Below are 18,371 nucleotides of genomic sequence, written 5' to 3'. Positions count from 1 at the left end.
GGATGAGGCAGAGATTTGGCAATTTTCCTAAGCCTACCTATTGAGCTCATGGCGAAAGTAAGATTCAAAGAGGCTTGCAGCTTGATTCATGAAATTCAGTATTCACTATTGGCATGAAATTCTTATTAGATCTAAAACACCGTCTTTTTTTTTTTAGCCCTTACAATTGTGGGTTGACTGATTTGCTTGTCTTTCCAAAGAAATCTTTCCGAGTTTATTTCCATACATAATTGTTCCATAGTTCGCAACTGTTGCTCCAGTCGTCATCGTACTTGATGTCCCACAGAACAATAACAGAGGTCAAGGTGTATTTCTAAGTTCTCTTTAGGCTATCCAGATGTTAGGCTAGTTCCCATCAGCCCCAGCCGAAAATGGCTAAGATTATGGGAGATGCAGTCCTGCCACACCTGGAGGGGACCAGGTTCCCCTTACTATCTATAGAACAGCCTTTTCCAACTAGGAGCTCTCCAGATGTTTTAGACAACCTGCGCTGGCTGGGGCTGATGGGATTTGTGACCTAAAACATCTGGAAGGTTGGGAAAAGGCTGCTTTAAGCAACCTTGGACTCTTCTTTAATGACTGGAAGGAAAGGCCTGTGTGATCTATAGCTTAATCTGAAAATCCTTTTAGTTCTGTGATCCTTAATCAAGCGGAAGATTGCTTGCCTCAAACGCAGCTGCCCTCTGACCTGCAGAGACTCATAAAGGACGAAGCTAAAATCTGCAGCTGTTTTAACAATCTGTACTATGCCATATAAAGCAATGTTGCAGTGTGCACCTTGCACAACAGTTTCACCTTCAGTTTACATTAAATTTCTTCCCATTTCCATCCTAGTGTTGTTGTTTTTAAAAAGACCATTCTGTTGCAGAAGTTTTCCTTTATTACTCAGTGCCGTTGTGAGCTGTCTTATGTGTGCTGTCACAGGATTACTCTGTATAATATGGAGAGATGTGGGGTTTGTTTTGCATGGCTGTGACAGGTCAGTACTGAGGAGCTTTTTAAAAAAACCAGAAACAAAAAAACCCTGTATTATTTAGTGACAAATAAAAAAGATCACACACAAGACTTCCAAGTTTTTTTCCAATATGCTATGTAAAGGATGGCGCAACTCTGCTATGGGGAAAGATTGCAGCATTTGGGACTTGTTAGTTCAGAGAATGCGGGTGGCGCTGTGGTCTAAACCACAGAGCCTAGGGCTTGCTGATCAGAAGGTCGGCAGTTCGAATCCCCACGACGGGGTGAGCTCCCGTTGCTCAGTCCCTGCTCCTGCCAACCTAGCAGTTCAAAAGCACGTCAAAGTGCAAGTAGATAAATAGGTACCACTCCGGTGGGAAGGGAAATGGCATTTCCGTGCGCTGCTCTGGTTTGCCGGAAGCGGCTTAGTCATGCTGGCCACTTGACCCGGAAGCCGTCTGTGGACAAACGCCGGCTCCCTTGGCCAGTAAAGCGAGATGAGCGCGCAACCCCAGAGTCGTCCGCGACTGGACCTAATGGTCAGGGGTCCCTTTTTGTTGTTGTTGTTTAGTCGTTTAGTCATGTCCGACTCTTCGTGACCCCATGGACCAGAGAACGCCAGGCACCTCTGTCCTCCACTGCCTCCCGCAGTTTGGTCAAACTCATGCTGGTAACCTCGAAAACACTATCCAACCATCTCGTCCTCTGTCGCCCCCTTCTCCTTGTGCCCTCCATCTTTCCCAACATCAGGGTCTTCTCCAGGGAGTCTTCTCTTCTCATGAGGTGGCCAAAGTACTGGAGCCTCAGCTTCACAATCTGTCCTTCCAGTGAGCACTCAGGGTTGATTTCCTTCAGTATGGAGAGGTTTGATCTTCTTGCAGTCCATGGGACTCTCAAGAGTCTCCTCCAGCACCATAATTCAAAAGCATCAATTCTTCGGCGATCAACCTTCTTTATGGTCCAGCTCTCACTTCCATACATCACTACTGGGAAAACCATAACTTTACCTTAATTCAGAGAAAAGGCAAGTAAGAGGCAACATGATAGAAGTTTTTAAAATTATGCATGGCAAGGAGAAAGTGGATACAGAGACCTTTTCCTCCCTAACACTAGAACTTGTGAACATCCAATGAAGCTGAATGCTGGAAGACTGAAGACAGATAAAAGAAAATATTTATTCATGCAGCGCACAGCTAAACCTATGGAACTCGCTGCCGCAGGAGTCAGGGATGATCACCTACTTGGATGGTTTTGAAAGAGGCTTGGACAAATTAATGGAGGAAGAGGGCTAGCAAGGGCTTCTAGCCACAATGGCTCTGCTCTGCCTCCACAGTCAGAGGCAGAAATGCTTCTGAGTACCAGTTGCTGGAAGCCACAGGAGGGGAGAGTTCCTCTTGTGCTCAGATCCTCCTTACAGGTTTCCTGCAGGCATTTGACTGGCCCCTGTGAGAACAAGATGCTGGACTAGATGGGCCATTGGCCTGATCCATCCAGCTCGCCTTATGTTCTTATGTTGTTCTCATGTCCTGCTTGTGGGTTTTGCGGAGGCTCACTAACCCATGTTGCTGGCCACTGTGGGATGCTGGGCTAGATGTGCCTTTGCTCCAGTTGGCTTAGTGTTACGTTCTTATGATGCTACCGCGACAATAAGCCATGATGATAATGCAGCCTTGAAACAAGCCTACCAATGTTACTGCCTGCAAAACATTTCTACCAGCTTGCTGGAATCACTAAAAAGGGATGTAGTGCACTGTCTGTTCTGCAGCAGCCTGCTGTTTTTCTGTGCTGGCTGTTTGGTGTATATCTTAGGTGCAGAAGAGCAGTGGAACCCTGCATCCTTCCTTCATCAACCACTTCATTCATCTGCATGGAATTCCTTTTTGGATATTCTTTTTTGTTCTTATATATGTAGCTGTATCTATCAGATCCTAGACCAAATAATGACACACATACCCACTCTGGGTTTACAGTGGTACCTTGGGTTACAGACGCTTCAGGTTACAGATGCTTTAGGTTACAGACTCTGCTAACCCAGAAATATTACCTTGGGTTAAGAACTTTTCTTTGGAATGAGAACAGAAATCGTGCGGCAGTGGTGCAGTGGCAGCGGGAAGCCCCATTAGCTAAAGCGGTACCTCAGGTTAAGAACAGTTTCAGGTTAAGAACGGACCTCCAGAACGAAGTAAATTCTTAACCCGAAGTACCACTGTACTCCTTAGCCCTTTTCCCCCTAAAGATGTCCCACAAGGCAGTGGGTATGGATTTTTCCTTGCAGTTTACTCCCAAAGCCTTTCTCACACGAGTGAAGCCATAAGGCACTGGAGGTTTAGGACCAGAGCAGAGCCGTCTTACCCATAGGCACTACAGGTGTAGGGCACCAGGCTCTCAGGAGCGCCAGGCTGAGAGTCTGGGGCCCGAGAGTTGAGTCCAGGGAAGAGCCTGCCCGTCGGTCGGAGCACCGCAGTGGGCTCTTCTGCTGTGGGCGGCTCTGCGCCACGAGTTCAGGGGTGACTGAGCCAGCGAGATGCTGAGGCGCCCGGCTGGCTCTGCCCATGCATGGGACTGGGTAAGCAGAGGGGGGGGGGCTGGGTGGATCTTTGCACCCTGGCGCCACATATGCTTAAGACAGCCCTGGACCAGACTTTGCCATCTCCCACATGGGCTAGCTTCCCAGGTGGATGAGCCCCACCTGCCCCTCACTTCCCTCTACATCTCATGCAGAAACCGCTTTCTTAACCGTTGGACCCAATGTTGCTCTTGTACACTCAATCTACCAGAGCCTGTCTTTGCATGCAGGACACGTCCCTAACTCACCGAGGGTTTGAGACCCATCGGCTTACCTGTATCCGATATTAACCTGATGCTTTTGCTTCTCAAAAGCCAACATTTGCTCTCAGGCTCCCAGTCACTGTTTGCTTAGGAGAAACAAGGTACGAGATTTGGGAGCAGCTCGGGCCACTTCCCTTTGTTCCTTCCCTGTAATAGTTGGATACTAGGGTTATGGAGCCTCAGTTGCAGGGGTCAAATGTGGCCTCCAAATCTCTCCACCTGGCCCCCAGAACCCTTCTGCAGGCCACATCCCCGTTTCGCAGCCCGGGTGATTTTGCCTGGCTGGAGGTCTAAAGGGAACCCCAGGCAGCTGAATTGTGGACTAACTGTCTTCAAGGGCAGCCCCACGAGCAGAGCACTGCAGTAATCCAGCCTGGAAGTCACCAGGGCATGGAGCCCAATTTATTTTATCTATTTTATTATTTAAATTTCTATGCTGCTTCATATTTTTAAGAAAAATCTCAAAGCAGTTTACAGCATCAATAAAACATAAATAAAACAATTGCACTAAAGGCACAGCACTTTCCCCAATGTGCTTTCACAAGGCATCTCGCCTCTCCAGGTGACTCTGTTGTTCTGTGCTGCTTCTGTCACATGACTGTCACAGGACGCTCTGGCTCGCAACATCTCCCTAAAGGCATGGGGGGGGAGCAGAAAGAAGAGCCCGTGACTGAGAGGCACTTGCTCTGATCACCTTCCCTCTTCCCAGTAGATTTTCAGCCTTCCTGCCTCCATTCTCTTCCTGAGAAGGTACGAACCCCAGATTTGTATTGCGGAAATATTACTGCGCATCTCCCCCCTCTTTCATAGATAGACCCGCCCGTTCTCTCCAGGCTGGAGTAGGCGAGGGCGAGATCATTTTCCTATTCTAGGGGGCATCAGTGACGATTTGGAGGAGAATACCTGGAGGCTAACATGCGAGGTTCTGGAACTGAGTTTTTTTGTAGCTGTGCTTTCGACTCTCCACTCTGTACCCTTGTTCTCCGCGGGGCCTAAATAAAGGCGACTAGAGCTCGCTTGCCTCCCCCTTGGAGAGTGGGCCTAATGGTACGTCCCGCCCAGTCAGTGTCAGGCGCTTCGGGCAGGACCAGAAATCTGGATAGCTGCGCATGCGCATAGATGGTTGGCGGAAGCAAGGTTTAGAATGTTGTCCCTAGACCCGCGATAGAAGCCGACCTCACTCAGGACTAGGAGCTTGGTTTTGCACCTGCGGAGGGAACAAAGGGGTAAGGTCTTGGGGGAATGCTTGGGAATGCCAGAGCATGGCTAGGGATGGTGGGTTGGGGGTGTTTCTTTGGATGCGTGTTGAGCTCAAGTTTCCTGCAGAGAGAAGGAGCGAGCATGTTTAGAACTCAAGGCAAGCAGAATGGGGAGTCCTGCTTTTTATGCATTTTAAAAACTTCCCTGTGCTGCACTTTAGACTCGCTTGCATTGGTTTATTATGCTGTTAAAAGCTAAGAAGCAACCAGAAATGATATTGAAACAGGTCGCAGCTCAACAGGGTGATCTGCTCCTGCCTAGCTGCCCAGGGGGAGGAAACACACGAAGAGGGGTTGGGAAGAATCATAGAGTTGGAAGAGACCACAAGGGCCATTGAGTCCAACCCCCTGCCAAGCAGGAAACACCATCAGAGCACTCCTGACATATGGTTGTCAAGCCTCTGCTTAAACACCTCCAAAGAAGGAGACTCCACCACACTGCTTGGCAGCAAATTCCACTGTCAAACAGCTCTTACTGTCAGGAAGTTCTTTCCTGGACCTCTTCTGAAGGCTGGCGGGGGGCGAAAGTCTTTGCTTCCCCCCGCCTGCCTTCCCGGGGGCTTTAAAATCGCCCCGGGACAGCGGAGAAGTCCGCTGTCCCGGGGCGATTTTAAAATGCTGGCGGGCGGCAGCCAGCATTTTAAGATCGCCCCGGACAGCGGAGAAGCCCGCCAGCACTTTAAAAGACCCTGGGACAGCGGAGAAGTCCTCTGCTGTCCCGGGTTTTTTTAAAATGCTGGGGGTGGGAAGAAAAGCCCTTGTCCCCCCCCCCAGCCTTCAGAAGAAGGCTGTTTCCATAGGAACGCATTGATTGATTTTCAATGCATTCCTATGGGAAACCGTGCTTCGCAAGACGAAAAACTCGCAAGACGAAAAAACTTGGGGAACGAATTAATTTCGTCTTGCGAGGCACCACTGTATTTGAACATGGCTATCATATCACCCCTTAACCTCCTCTTCTCCAGGCTAAACATGCCCAGCTCCCTTAGCCGTTCCTCATAAGGCATCGTTTCCAGGCCTTTGACCATTTTGGTTGCCCTCCTCTGGACACGTTCCAGTTTGTCAGTGTCCTTCTTGAACTGTGGTGCCCAGAACTGGACACAGTACTCCAGGTGAGGTCTGGCCAGAGCAGAATAGCTAATGGGTGAGAAGATGGAGGAGCTTTCACAGACCCCAGACAGGGAAGGGCAAGTCTTGGGGGAAGACTTGCTGGATTGTCAGCTAAGAGGTGCCTGGTGCTATAGCTAGCTAGCTATAATGCCCCTTGACTGCAGTCTTTAGATTACATATTTAAGCAATGCGGTTTCATTTTGTACTGGGAGGCAGTGTTGCGTAGGAGTTGCAGGGTTGGGCAAGGACTGGGGAGATGAGGGTTCGAGTCCATTCTCAGCTGTGTAACTTACAGCTGACCTTAGGACCAGCTCCGGTGTTCCAGCCTACTTCACAGGGTTGTTGTGAAGAGGAAATGGAGGTGGGAGAATCATGTACTGTGGTACCTCCAGTTACATACGCTTTAGGTTACATACGCTTCAGAGTACACACTCCACTAAGCCAGAAATAGTGCTTCAGGTTAAGAACTTTGCTTCAGGATAAGAACAGAAATCGGGCTCCGGCGGCGCAGCAGCAGCAGGAGGCCCCATTAGCTAAAGTGCTTCAGGTTAAGAACAGTGTCAGGTTAAGAACAGACCTCCGGAACGAATTAAGTACTTAACCCGAGGTACCACTGTATACCATCTTGATATCAATTTATGTGAGTTCACCCCATTCCACTATCAAGGAGCTTTGTCTGTTGTGTTTTCATGTTGGCAGCTACCTTATTCCTTGTAGAAAGGCGGGATATAAATATTAGAAATAATATATTAAATATAGGGCATACTAGGGGAGGGTTTGCCAGTTTTTCAGGGAGCAGAGTGCGGAAAATGCTGCTCTTTGCTCCTCCAGAAATGCGAGTGGGTTCTTTTTTGAGGCACAGGTTCTGGAAAGGCTGTGTCTGAGACCTGCGCCTCTCTCTTGATTCTCCAGGGATTCCTGCCGGGGAGCCGCAATGAACGCCATCGTTGTGCTTTGCCACTTTTGTGAGCTGCACGGGCCTCGCACCCTCTTTTGCACGGAGGTCTTGCACTCGCCTCTTCCGCAAGGGGCGGGCAGCGGAGACAGCCCCGGGCAGAGCGAGCAGGCAGAAGAGGAGGAAGGAGGCATTCAGATGAGCAGCAGGATCCGGTCCCACAGCCCGGCGGAAGGTGCCAGCGCAGATTCCAGCAGCCCAGGGCCCAAGAAGTCTGACATGTGCGAGGTGAGTAGATTTGAGACCGTGAGCTGCTCTTGCACCAGAATGGAAGTGTCAATATCTTGCCTGTCAGTGGAAGACTCTGTGTCTTCACCTTCAAGCACTGTGGAAATTACTCCCGTGCAAATACTTGGAGGATTTGTTGCCATTATTTATTAAATTTATTGGTCATTCTTTAACCATAGTAACTCAAAAGTGACACAGAATGGAGAAACAAGCAAACTCGTATTTTGAAACCAGCATTGAAAAACAAAAGCAAAAGGCAATTCTGCATTTAAAAAGCTGGATTATAATAGGGTTGTCATAATAATAGCTTTTATTTTGCAAAATCTCCCCCCCCCCAATGTTTTTTTACCTATTTTTTAGGAAAATCACAAAAAAAAATCAACACTTCCGATATGGGCTGCCATACGCCCGGATATTTTTTGCCATTTTCTGAAAATTCCACCCGGACGCCGTTTCTGATGGATGAATCCTGGCTATGTCCGAGAAATTCCGAATGTATGGCAGCCCTAGATTATAACATCCCACCCACCATAGATAATTGAAAGCTAAAGGCCTGGTGGAAAATAAATGTTTCTGCCTGGCGCCTAAAGATCTGCAGTGATGGTGCCAGGAGAGCCTCCCTGGGGAGAGCATTCCACAAGCGGGGAGCCACCACCAAAAAGGCCTGTTATCGTGTTTCTCCCCTCCAGACTTCCTAAGAAGGGGGCACTTGGGAAAGGGCCTCAGATGATGATTGCAGGGTCTGGGTCGGTTCATATCACAGTTTGATCCATGCGACGGTCATCTCCAGGCTTGACTACTGTAATTCGCTCTATGCGGGGCTGCCCTTGAAGCTGTCCCAGAAACTCCAGCGGGTACAGAATGCTGCAGCGAGGCTCCTCACGGGGTCTCTGCCATGGGAGCTTATTCACCCAGTGCTTTTCAAGCTGCACTGGCTCCCGGTGGAGTACAGGGTCAGATTTAAGGTGCTGCTTTTGACCTTTAAAGCCCTTCACGGCCTAGGACCCTCGTACCTACGGGACCGCCTCTCCTGGTATGCCCCATGGAGAGCCTCAAGGTCCATAAATAACAACACCCTAGTGGTCCCAGGCCCTAAGGAAGTTAGATTGGCTTCCACCAGAGCCAGAGCCTTTTCAACACTGGCTCCAGCCTGGTGGAACGCTCTGCCTCATGAGACCAGGGCCCTGCAGGATCTGATTTCTTTCAGCAGGGCCTGTAAGACAGAGTTGTTCCACCTGGCCTTTGGCTTGGAGCCAATTTGATTCCCTCCCTCCCTCTCTTTCTTTTTTTCTTTTCTTCTCCTCCTGTGATGAGGCTACATTTTAATATTTTAATGTTCCATTATTTTAATGTTGTATTTTATTTTTGTTTTTAAGTTGTAATCATTCATCTTGTTTTTATTATTGCTTGTAAGCCGCTCTGAGCCCGGCCTTAGCTGGGGAGGGCGGGTTATAAATAAAATTATTATTATTATTATTATTATTATTATTATTATTATTATTATTACTACTACTACTACTACTACTATATGGGAGAGATCGTCCTTGCAGTATTGGGGTCCTGAGCTGCATAAGGCTTTATAGGTGAAAAACCAACACTTTGAATTAGACCCGGAAACTAATTTGCACCCCATGATAAATGCTTTGTGACACAAACGGATTTCTCATGCCCTTATCGTGTCTAGATCAGGAGTGGGGGCCTTCCTCAGGTGAAGGGCCACATTCCCTCACAAATGACTTTCTGGGGGCCACATGCAAGGCAAAAGTGGATGGAGCTTTGTGCTTGACTCTTGCCTTGTGAACGGTGTGCTATATTCCAGCCACATAAAAGTTGAGAGGTTCCTTCCTCCACTTCTCTAACCAGGCAAAGGTAAAGGTAAAGGGACCCCTGACCGTAAGGTCCAGTCGCAGACGACTCTGGGGTTGCAGCACTCATCTCACTCTGTAGGCCGAGGCAGCTGGTGTTTGTCCACAGACAACTTCTGGGTCATGTGGCCAGTATGACTAAGCCGCTTCTGGCGAACCAGAGCAGCGCACGGAAATGCCGTTTACCTTCCCACTGGAGCGGTACCCATTGATCTACTTGCACTTTGACGTGCTTTCGAACTGCTAGGTTGGCAGGAGCAGGGACCGAGCAACGGGAGCTCACCCCATCGCAGGGATTTGAACCACCGACCTTCTGATCAGCTAGCCCTAGGCTCTGTGGTTTAGACCATAGCGCCACCCGCGTCCCTCCAACCAGGGAAGCAAGACCCATTATCGCAGCTCAAGGTTCTCAGGCTCCTTTAATGGGCTGCGGCTATTATGGGAAACCATCCAAGAGGCTCCCCACCACCCCTTACCTAAAGAAGGAAGTACATTTACCCGTGGTGTTCCTGCAGTGTCAGTCTTCAGGGCTTCCTCCCCCGGCGGCAGTAGATAAGAAGAACAAAGGAAAAGGAGCCTTCTTACCAGTTAGAAACTTTTATAATTACAGCGAGAGAACAAAGAACACATCTCCTAGAATCTACGTCACTCCTACGTCTTGTAATCTGAGCTCTTGTAATCTGAGCTCGTACCCTCTCTGCTTTCTGTTCTGCCACTTTCTGAGCTCTCCGTGACTTTGGAGAAGGGGGTGTGAATGCTGCCCAGAGACTGTGAATCTGTTAACCCTCTCTCTTCCAGTGTCTCTTCTCCCAGCTGTTCCCCATCCAGTATTTCCCAGCTACTGCCTTCTGATCTGTGACCCTTTGCAAGCCGCTGTTCCAAATCTATACTGTCCTCCTGCTCCTGGGAATACACAAGATCCGGAGCAGGGGGAGGGAAAGGCACCCACCATTCCTCCTCAGTGCATCCCTTCTCAGCATGGTCCCTGACATACACTAACTCTGGCTTCTCTTTCCGCCACCAGGGGTGCCGCTCTCTGCCTGCAGGGCACCCGGGCTACGTCAGCCATGACAAAGAGACCTCCATCAAATACGTCAGCCACCAGCACCCAAACCACCCGCAGCTCTTCAGCATCGTGCGCCAGGCCTGTGTCCGCAGCCTCAGCTGTGAGGTGAGCCACATACCATGCAAATAATTGCCAGAAGCATCCTCTGGCTTAACATTCGTGCATTATGTGTATTTTAATGAACCAAACAGAGTGGAAGATTCTGAGTTATGAGAGTGTGTATGAACTTAAAGAGTGCTTAGCTTTTTTTAAAAAAAAGTTGCTGTTTTGTTAAGTTGTTAATATTGTTTTACAGATGATAAATGCCATATTGATTTGTTAATCATATAATACGACTTTTGTTGTAATGGTGTAAACATATTTTATTTTTCAGTTGCTGTTTTATAGACAGTAATTGCCCGATTGGTGATTTGTTCATTATTTTATATGATTTATGCTGTATTTGGGACGTTCTATTCTGGTTTGCACGTGGGTGGCGCTTTGGGCTAAACCACAGAGCCTAGGACTTGCTGATCAGAAGGCTGGCGGTTTGAATCCCTGCGACGGGGTGAGCTCCCATCGCTCGGTCCCTGCTCCTAGCCACCTAGCAGTTCAAAAGCACTTCAAAGTGCAAGTAGATAAATAGGTACCACTCCAGCGGGAAGGTAAATGGCGTTTCCGTGCGCTGCTCTGGTTCGCTAGAAGCGGCTTAGTCATGCTGGCCACATGACCCGGAAGCTGTACGCCGGCTCCCTTGGCCAATAAAGCGAGATGAGCACCACAACCCCAGAGTCGGCCACGACTGGACCTAATGGTCAGGGGTCCCTTTACCTTTTTTTATTCTGGTTTACCATGTTGTTATTTATTGTTTGCAAACCGCTTTGGGATTCATTTGAATGAAAGCGGCCTAGAAATACAATGAATCAAATCAAATCTCCCTCGCTCACTATTTTGGGAAGTGATCAGGGGTCGAGCACCTGTGCACTGCATGAAAAAATATTTTCTTTTATCTGTCCTAAGTCTTCTTTGGATGTTCTCAAGTTCTAGTGTTAGGAGGGAGGGAGGGGAAAAATTATGCATCTAGTTTCTCCTTGCCATGTATAATTTTAAGAACTTTTATCATGTCGCCTCTTATTTGCCTTTTCTCTGAACTGAAAAGTCCCAAATGCTGCAAGCTCTCCCCGCCATGAACTTGCCTGGTCCTCTTGCCCTGGTTGATAGCCATCACTGTCTCCTGTGGCAGGAAGTTCCACAGGTGAACCGCACTGCATAAACAAGTACCGTATTGGCCCAAATATAAGCCGCACCCGCAAGTAAGCCGCACCTTTAAAATTCGGCAGCTTGGGGGAGGCTTGGGAGCCATGGACGGGATGGGCGCCGTGGCCCCACACTCCCGGGCTGTTCTCGGGGGGAGAAGCTGCCACACTTTAACTTTTCACGATAGGAATTTGGGGGGAAATAAATAGAAAGGAATATAAGCTCTTTTTATATGCAATAAGAGCAGCAAGAATATTACTGGCCCAAAAATGGAAGCAAGAAGAATTACCGACGATTGAAGAATGGAGGATGAAGTTAATGGACTATGCAGAATTAGATAAACTAACAGGAAGGATTCGAAACCGGCGGGGCCAGAAATTCACGGAAGACTGGAGTAAATTTACGGACTATTTGAACAGTATTTGTGAAGATCAGGCGACGTTTGTAGGTTTGCAAGAAGTTTTGTGAGGAGTATTATTGGAAGTATTGCAAAAATGGAGAACGGGAAGGATGATTTGCTAAGAGATTTAAAGGCAATATAAAGTTAAGAAATGCATAAGAAGTGGTTAAAACGGTGGATCATCAGAGGTGCTGATGGAAGTCTAAAAAGATTGTATAAGTGATAAGTTTTGTGGTACATTTTATAATTTATATGTTAAAATCAATAATTTTTTTTTTAAAGGAATTTGGGGGGAAAGTGCGGCTTATATTCGGGCCAAAACGGTACTTCCTTGTATGTGTCCAGAACCTTCCAGCGCTCAGCTCCATTGCATGTCCGCGGGTTCTAGTGTTAGTTTGCTCTCGTTTCCAGGTCTGCCCGGGACGCGAAGGCCCCATCTTCTTTGGCGACGAGCAGCACGGCTTTGTCTTCAGCCACACCTTCTTCATCAAAGACAGCTTGGCACGCGGCTTCCAGCGCTGGTATAGCATCATTGCCATCATGATGGACCGCATCTATCTCATAAACTCCTGGCCGTTCCTGCTGGGCAAAGTCAGAGGCATCATTGATGAGCTTCAGGGCAAAGCGCTCAAGGTGGGAGCATGCTTGGGGGTCACTGCTGTTTCTCCCAAATATTTTTCATTGAATTTTTAAAATATCATTTTTATTAAATCTCCAGAAATATTCCAAAACATTTATCGTCATATACAAAACCCTTCCCCCCCCCACAACATAACTTCCTTGTCTTCCCACCCCTACATCCCTGGTGTTTGTTTTTTATTTTTTTAATAATAATAATTTGATTTTTTTATACCCTGCCCATCTAGCTGGGTTTCCCCAGCCACTCTGGGTAGCTTACAGCATATATACAAATATCATTTTTATTAGCTTTTTACAATGCACGTGTTTTTATTATCTAAACTTCACTATCGTTGGTTCTTTCTGTAATCCGCTGCTAATATATTTATTTATTTATTCCAGATTTTCTTGATTTGCAAAAGTGTGTGCAATGTCTCTCGTATTTTTTTTCCCATGTAACATTTTTACAAATCAGTTTCATTTGTTGAGACATTAGGAAGAAAAGGGGGAAAGAGGTGGAGGGGAGAAGATGGGTGGGGGTGGGGACAGGTGGCGATGTTTCTATTTTACTTAATATACAGTATGTAGGGTTTGGTGTCAGCTTTGCTTGTGCAGGTTCTTTGCTGTTCACTCGTGTTCCTTTGGTGGTGAGAGTGGTTTGGGTTGGCCTAGGGTGTGGCTGTTCATTTGTGGTTGGCTGTGGTGATATTTGTTTTCATGTGTGAGTGGGTGTTTTGGATCAGGTTAGCCATACTGATTTGTATGCTGTTGGTGGATTTTTGTCGTTGTCTTGTTGGGCTGTGTGTGTGATAAAAGGGACCCATACCGGGGTGAAGGTGTCTTCTTCTATTTGTCCCCGTGTCAGTTTCAGTTTATTGGTTAATTTTTCTAGTAGGGCTGTTTCCCATACTATTTGGTACCATTGGTCCATGCTTACTCCTGACAGGTCTCTCCAGTGTCTGGCTATGATGTTTCTGGCTGCTGAGAGTAGGTGGGTTATGAGTTCTTTGTGGTGTAAGTGGGCATCATTGTCTTGGAAGATGTTTAGTAAGGCCAATTCTGGGGTGGTTTCTAATACTTGCTTGGTTATTTTACTTATTTCTCGTATGGTTGTTGTCCAGAATAGTTGGATTTTGGGGCACTTCCACCACATGTGGAGGTATGTGTCTCGCTGCTAATATTTTAAATCTTGCCCGCAACTTCATGTATGGGTGATACTTTGATAGGTAATCCATCAATAGGCTCCATCAATTGAATTTTAATAAGGAGAAGCAGGTTGCTGAAAAGAGAAATGGAAGAAAAATTAGTTTTAGAAAAAGGGAGAAGTTGTCACAATTGCTGAAAAAGGGAGTCATAGCATCATGGAATTGTTGAATTATCTATAGTAAAGTCCAATGGACATCTAGTCCAACCCCTTGCAATGCAGGAATCTCAGCTAAAGCATGCAGGACAGATGACCATCCAACCTCTGTTTAAAAACCTCCAAGGAAGGAGAACCCACCGTTTCCTGAGAGAGTCTGTTCCACTGTCAAACAGCTCTTACTGTCAGAAAATTCTTCCTGATGTTTAGCTGGAATCTCCTTTCTTGTAACTTGAAGCCACTGATTCGAGTCCTACCCTCCAGAGTAGGAGAAAACAAGCTTGTTCCCTCTTTTGTGTGACAGCCCTTGAGATATTTGAAGATGGCTACCCTATCAGCTCTCGGTCTCCTCTTTTCCTGGCTAAACAGACCCAGCTCCTCTAACTGTTCCTCATAAGGCTTGGTATAGGATATAGCGATACTGAGGGCCTTTTTGGTGCCTGCTCCCAGACTTTGGAACTCCCTCCCTAGAGAGATTTGACTATGTTTCCAAGCTCAGTTCAAAGAGTTGGTGCTGACCTTTAAAGCCCTAAAAGGCCTCAGCCCAGTATACCTGAAGGAGCGTCTGCACCCCCATCGCTCAGCCCAGACACTGAGGTCCAGCTCCGAGGGCCTTCTGGTGGTTCCCTCACTGCGAGAAGCAAAGCTACAGGGAACCAGGCAGAGGGCCTTCTCAGTGGTGGCGCCCGCCCTATGGAAAGCCCTCCCGTCAGATATCAAAGAGATAAAGTACCTGACATTTAGAAGACATCTGAAGGCAGCTTGTTCAGGGAAGTTTTTAATGTGTGACATTTTAATGTATCTTTAATCTTTGTTGGAAGCCGCCCAGAATGGCTGGGGAGACCCAGCCAGATGGGTGGGGTACAAATAGTAAATAATAATAATAATAATAAGCATTATATGTTGTCCTTTGGAGAGTTTCTCATTTCAACGGGCTTTTGGGAACTGACGGCTTTTAGTGAAAGGGCTGGCTGGTGCCATTCTGTTTTCATTGCAGTTATCTGTATGCATCCAACTGGTATTCATAGAATTGTAGAGTTTGAAGGGGCCACAAGGGTCATCTAGTCCAACCCCCTGCAATGTGGGAATCTTTCACCCAACATGAGGCTCAAACCCACAACCCTGAGACTCATACTCTACTTTTATATGTAGTTGTCATTTTGTTAATGTTTAATTGTTTTTTTGTTAATTATGGTGGTCTTCGCCCCTCCCCTATGCTTTTAGGTGTTCCTAAAAGCTGACTCAGGTTCCCAGCAGGGGAAAAAAGTGGGGTATAAATAAATTTTAAAAATTAAAGCAACCATACTCAGGTTACTGAGTCAATAATAAAAGAGACCAAGAGGGAAAGGATGCGTGGTCTGGAATTACAAAAGGGTTCAGTGCTTCCTTAAAAGCCAAGGTTCGAGGACAGAAATCTGGCTGAGTCTGGAATAACCTTGTGAAGTGAAAGGATAAGAAAAAGGGATTTATATCTGGATGCTAGGGTAGAGATGATCAGGAAAACAGGAAGACACAGTGAGAGGTAAAGGAGGTGCTGTGGTATTGGTGGAAGCCAATGTTTGTTTTTCTTTTTAGTGTTTATATTATTAACTTGTAAGATATGGATTTGGGTTCTTTTTGTTTTTTTGAATGTCAGTTTTTGTGCTTTGTGTATTGTTATTTTTTGATATTTTTTGTGTTGTTGTTGTGTGGAAAATACTAATAAAATTTATTAAAAAAACAAAACAAAAGGGTTCAGTGCATTTTCATTCTGTTTTTAAATATAATTTTTAATTAGTTTTCCAAATTATTACAAATCCATCCCAATTACTTTAATACAATTTCTTCAAATCAGGTTTCCCACTCCTGTTGCAAACATATGCCCATCTCTTCCTCCCATTGCCACATCTTCTTTTCTTTAATTTCCATTCCCTCCATTACTAAGTTGTTGTCCAGTTTTACAGCAAGCCATAACTTCCTCCTCACAGGCAGTGCGTCTTCATTCTCGCTCGTCTGTCCTGCAGGTCTTTGAAGCTGAGCAGTACGGGTGCCCCCAGCGGGCGCAGCGCATGAACACGGCCTTTACGCCTTTCCTGCACCAGCGGAACGGAAACGCCGCTCGTTCCCTCACCTCTCTGACGAACGACGAGAACCTGTGGGCCTGTCTCCACACGTCGTTTGCTTGGTAACCCACTTTGTGTGTCTCTCAAGTACAGGGCCGGGTATACGTATAAGCTAAACAAGCTGTAGCTTAGGGCTCCACTTTCTTGGGGGCCCCAAAAAAATTTAAAGGAAAAAACCTGGATGTACATTTCCAAACTATAAGATAAAAAACAAATATAATAAAACCTACATACAGCAACAGTGTTTTGTGTTGTGTAGGCTCCTATGGTATAAGTCATGGGCCCAACCTGCTAGCTTGTTCCCTCAAATATCACTGGTTTGCTCCTCTCTATATATAGGGTGCCTACATTCTGCATGGACTGGTTGCAGGGCAACATGGGCAAATGGCTTGAGATACCTATTAGGTCCATAAATTACCATAGGGCAAATATTCAACACAAAAAACAGCAACCATTTGTTCTTGAGAAAGGGCAGCTGGACATAGGAAGGGCCCCATTACCTTCAGTAGCTTAGGGCCTCATCAGACCTAAATCCAGCCCTGCTAACGTAACATGACAGTTGTGATGTCAAGGAAAGATCTTGGTTGAGTATTCAACTTCCTTGAATTCTGTTGCATTGATTAAGTCTCAAATAAATTTGTAACGGACTCTGCGCCGGATCAGACCTGAGGATCTGCGGAGTCTGCTTCTAGTAGTAGTAGTAGTAGTAGTAGTAGTAGTAGTAATAGTAATAATAATAATAATAATAATAATAATAATAATAATAATAATTTATTTATACCCTGCCCATCTGGCTGAGTTTCCCCAGCCACTCTGGGCGGCTTCCAATTGAGTGTTAAAAACAATACAGCATTAAATATTAAAAACGTCCCCTAAACAGGGCTGCCTTCAGACGTCTTTTAAAGATAAGATAGATGCTTATTTCCTTCACATCTGAAGGGAGGGCGTTCCACAGGGCAGGTGCCACCACCGAGAAGACCCTCTGCCTGGTTCCCTGTAACCTCACTTCTTGCAGGGAGGGAACAGCCAGAAGGCCCTCGGAGCTGGACCTCAGTGTCCGGGCTGCACGATGGGATGGAGACGCTCCTTCAGGTATACAGGACTGAGGCCGTTTAGGGCTTTAAAGGTCAGCACCAACATCAACACCAACTAGACATTTGTCGGAAGGACTTGAAACCGTTGCCCACCCGCAGCTGATACATAGAGGTGATATTTTTGCTGTGCCATCTTTACTTAAATCCGGGGTCCTTTCTCGCCTCCTCAGGCTCCTGAAGGCATGTGGCAGCAGACTGACAGAGAAGCTTCTGGAAGGTGCGCCCACAGAGGATACCCTTGTTCAGATGGAGAAATTGGCTGGTAAGGCTTACGGCTGCTTGAGTTGGAAAAAGTGTTGGGTGGAGGAGCGGTTGTCATGCAGTTCTACTCAACATTGATCCAGAACAGAACCTCAACGTACAGTTAGCGGAGTAAAAACTTAAAACACGTTGCAGGATTTCCCCAAAATAGACCAGAGACAATTGTATTTCATCCAGCAGAGCTTTTGCTTGGTACTGAAGACAAATGAGCAGTAATGGTCACAAATCCAATACAATCAAGACTGGCACTGTCCAAAAGAAATCCAGTTGCAGCAGACTTAACTTGAACTTATAATAAGTCTAAACCTTAACACTATATACAGAACACCACACCAGAAGGAAGAGAGACAGAAAGAGTGAAACCCAGGCTCCTTCTGGCCTTAATTTTATAGTCAGCATGACCTTGACAGAAAGAGATAACCAATTTAAGCTGGCTGTACGCAGCTTCTCTGAAGGAATAACCCAAACATCATGAACCTTTTGCTTGTTTCTTTCACACAGAAAAGCTTCCAGAACCCTCTTGAATTAATCAGAATAGGAAAGATCTCGACACATCAGATCAATACTCTTAAGAAATGCAAACTGACACCCCCATCCACCCCCCCCAATTTTTTTTGAGGAGGAACGAGTGCTGAGCTTGGACTAGGAAACTCCGGCCTCAAGTCTCTCTGCACAACTGTGTTGGATCTTTACCTCTTACCTTGCAGGGTTTATATATTGATTTTACGTATATATTGGATGCACCGTATTTTTCCGTTTATAAGACTAGGGGTTTTTTTACCAAAAAAATAGGTTAGAAATTGTGGCTTGTCTTATGCACGGGTAGTGCTGCGGGGTGTTTTCTTAATTTGGAGTCCCCCCAAATAGGGGGCGTCTTATACATAGGGATGTCTTATACACGGAAAAATATGGTATATCTCACCTTTCCTTCTCTTGTCTCTCACTCAGATCATTCACACACACACACACACACACACACTCACTAGTGCAGTAGGTGAGCTGAAAATAATGCCGATATATTTCACATTTGGTAA

The 18,371-nt window shown here is 46.4% G+C and overlaps 1 protein-coding gene and 1 long non-coding RNA gene across 2 annotated transcripts; one reads left to right on the top strand and one right to left on the bottom strand.

The window, feature by feature from the left end:
• Positions 1-4,184: 4,184 nt before the first annotated feature.
• Positions 4,185-4,866, bottom strand: LOC309357330. The gene is made up of 2 exons (XR_014163097.1): positions 4,758-4,866; positions 4,185-4,414 (listed from the first exon to the last, which is right to left on the bottom strand). It is a non-coding gene; the product is annotated as an uncharacterized lncRNA (long non-coding RNA).
• Position 4,867: 1 nt separating this feature from the next.
• LOC309357239 (folliculin-like) lies at positions 4,868-17,430 on the top strand. Its single transcript, XM_081889350.1, has 6 exons — positions 4,868-5,009; positions 7,065-7,335; positions 10,225-10,371; positions 12,314-12,535; positions 15,884-16,044; positions 17,247-17,430. The coding sequence occupies exons 2-6, from the start codon at positions 7,087-7,089 to the stop codon at positions 17,413-17,415; spliced, it is 948 nt and encodes a 315-aa protein (XP_081745476.1). The 5' UTR covers positions 4,868-5,009; positions 7,065-7,086; the 3' UTR covers positions 17,416-17,430.
• The last annotated feature ends 941 nt before the right edge of the window (positions 17,431-18,371 follow it).

This window comes from Podarcis melisellensis (assembly GCF_964234715.1).
Source record: "Podarcis melisellensis genome assembly, chromosome: 14".
Taxonomy (NCBI): domain Eukaryota; kingdom Metazoa; phylum Chordata; class Lepidosauria; order Squamata; family Lacertidae; genus Podarcis; species Podarcis melisellensis.
The sequence above is the reverse complement of the archived record's forward strand: the minus strand, read 5'-3'. Positions and strand labels throughout refer to the sequence as shown.

What these genes read in the sequence shown, in the direction of transcription:
- LOC309357239 (XM_081889350.1), top strand. Translation starts at nt 7,087, where the DNA reads ATGAACGCCATCGTTGTGCTTTGCCACTTTTGTGAGCTGCACGGGCCT. An exon ending in AGAAGTCTGACATGTGCGAG is followed by an intron (nt 7,336 to 10,224) that starts GTGAGTAGATTT and finishes TTCCGCCACCAG; the next exon opens with GGGTGCCGCTCTCTGCCTGC. An exon ending in TCCGCAGCCTCAGCTGTGAG is followed by an intron (nt 10,372 to 12,313) that starts GTGAGCCACATA and finishes TCTCGTTTCCAG; the next exon opens with GTCTGCCCGGGACGCGAAGG.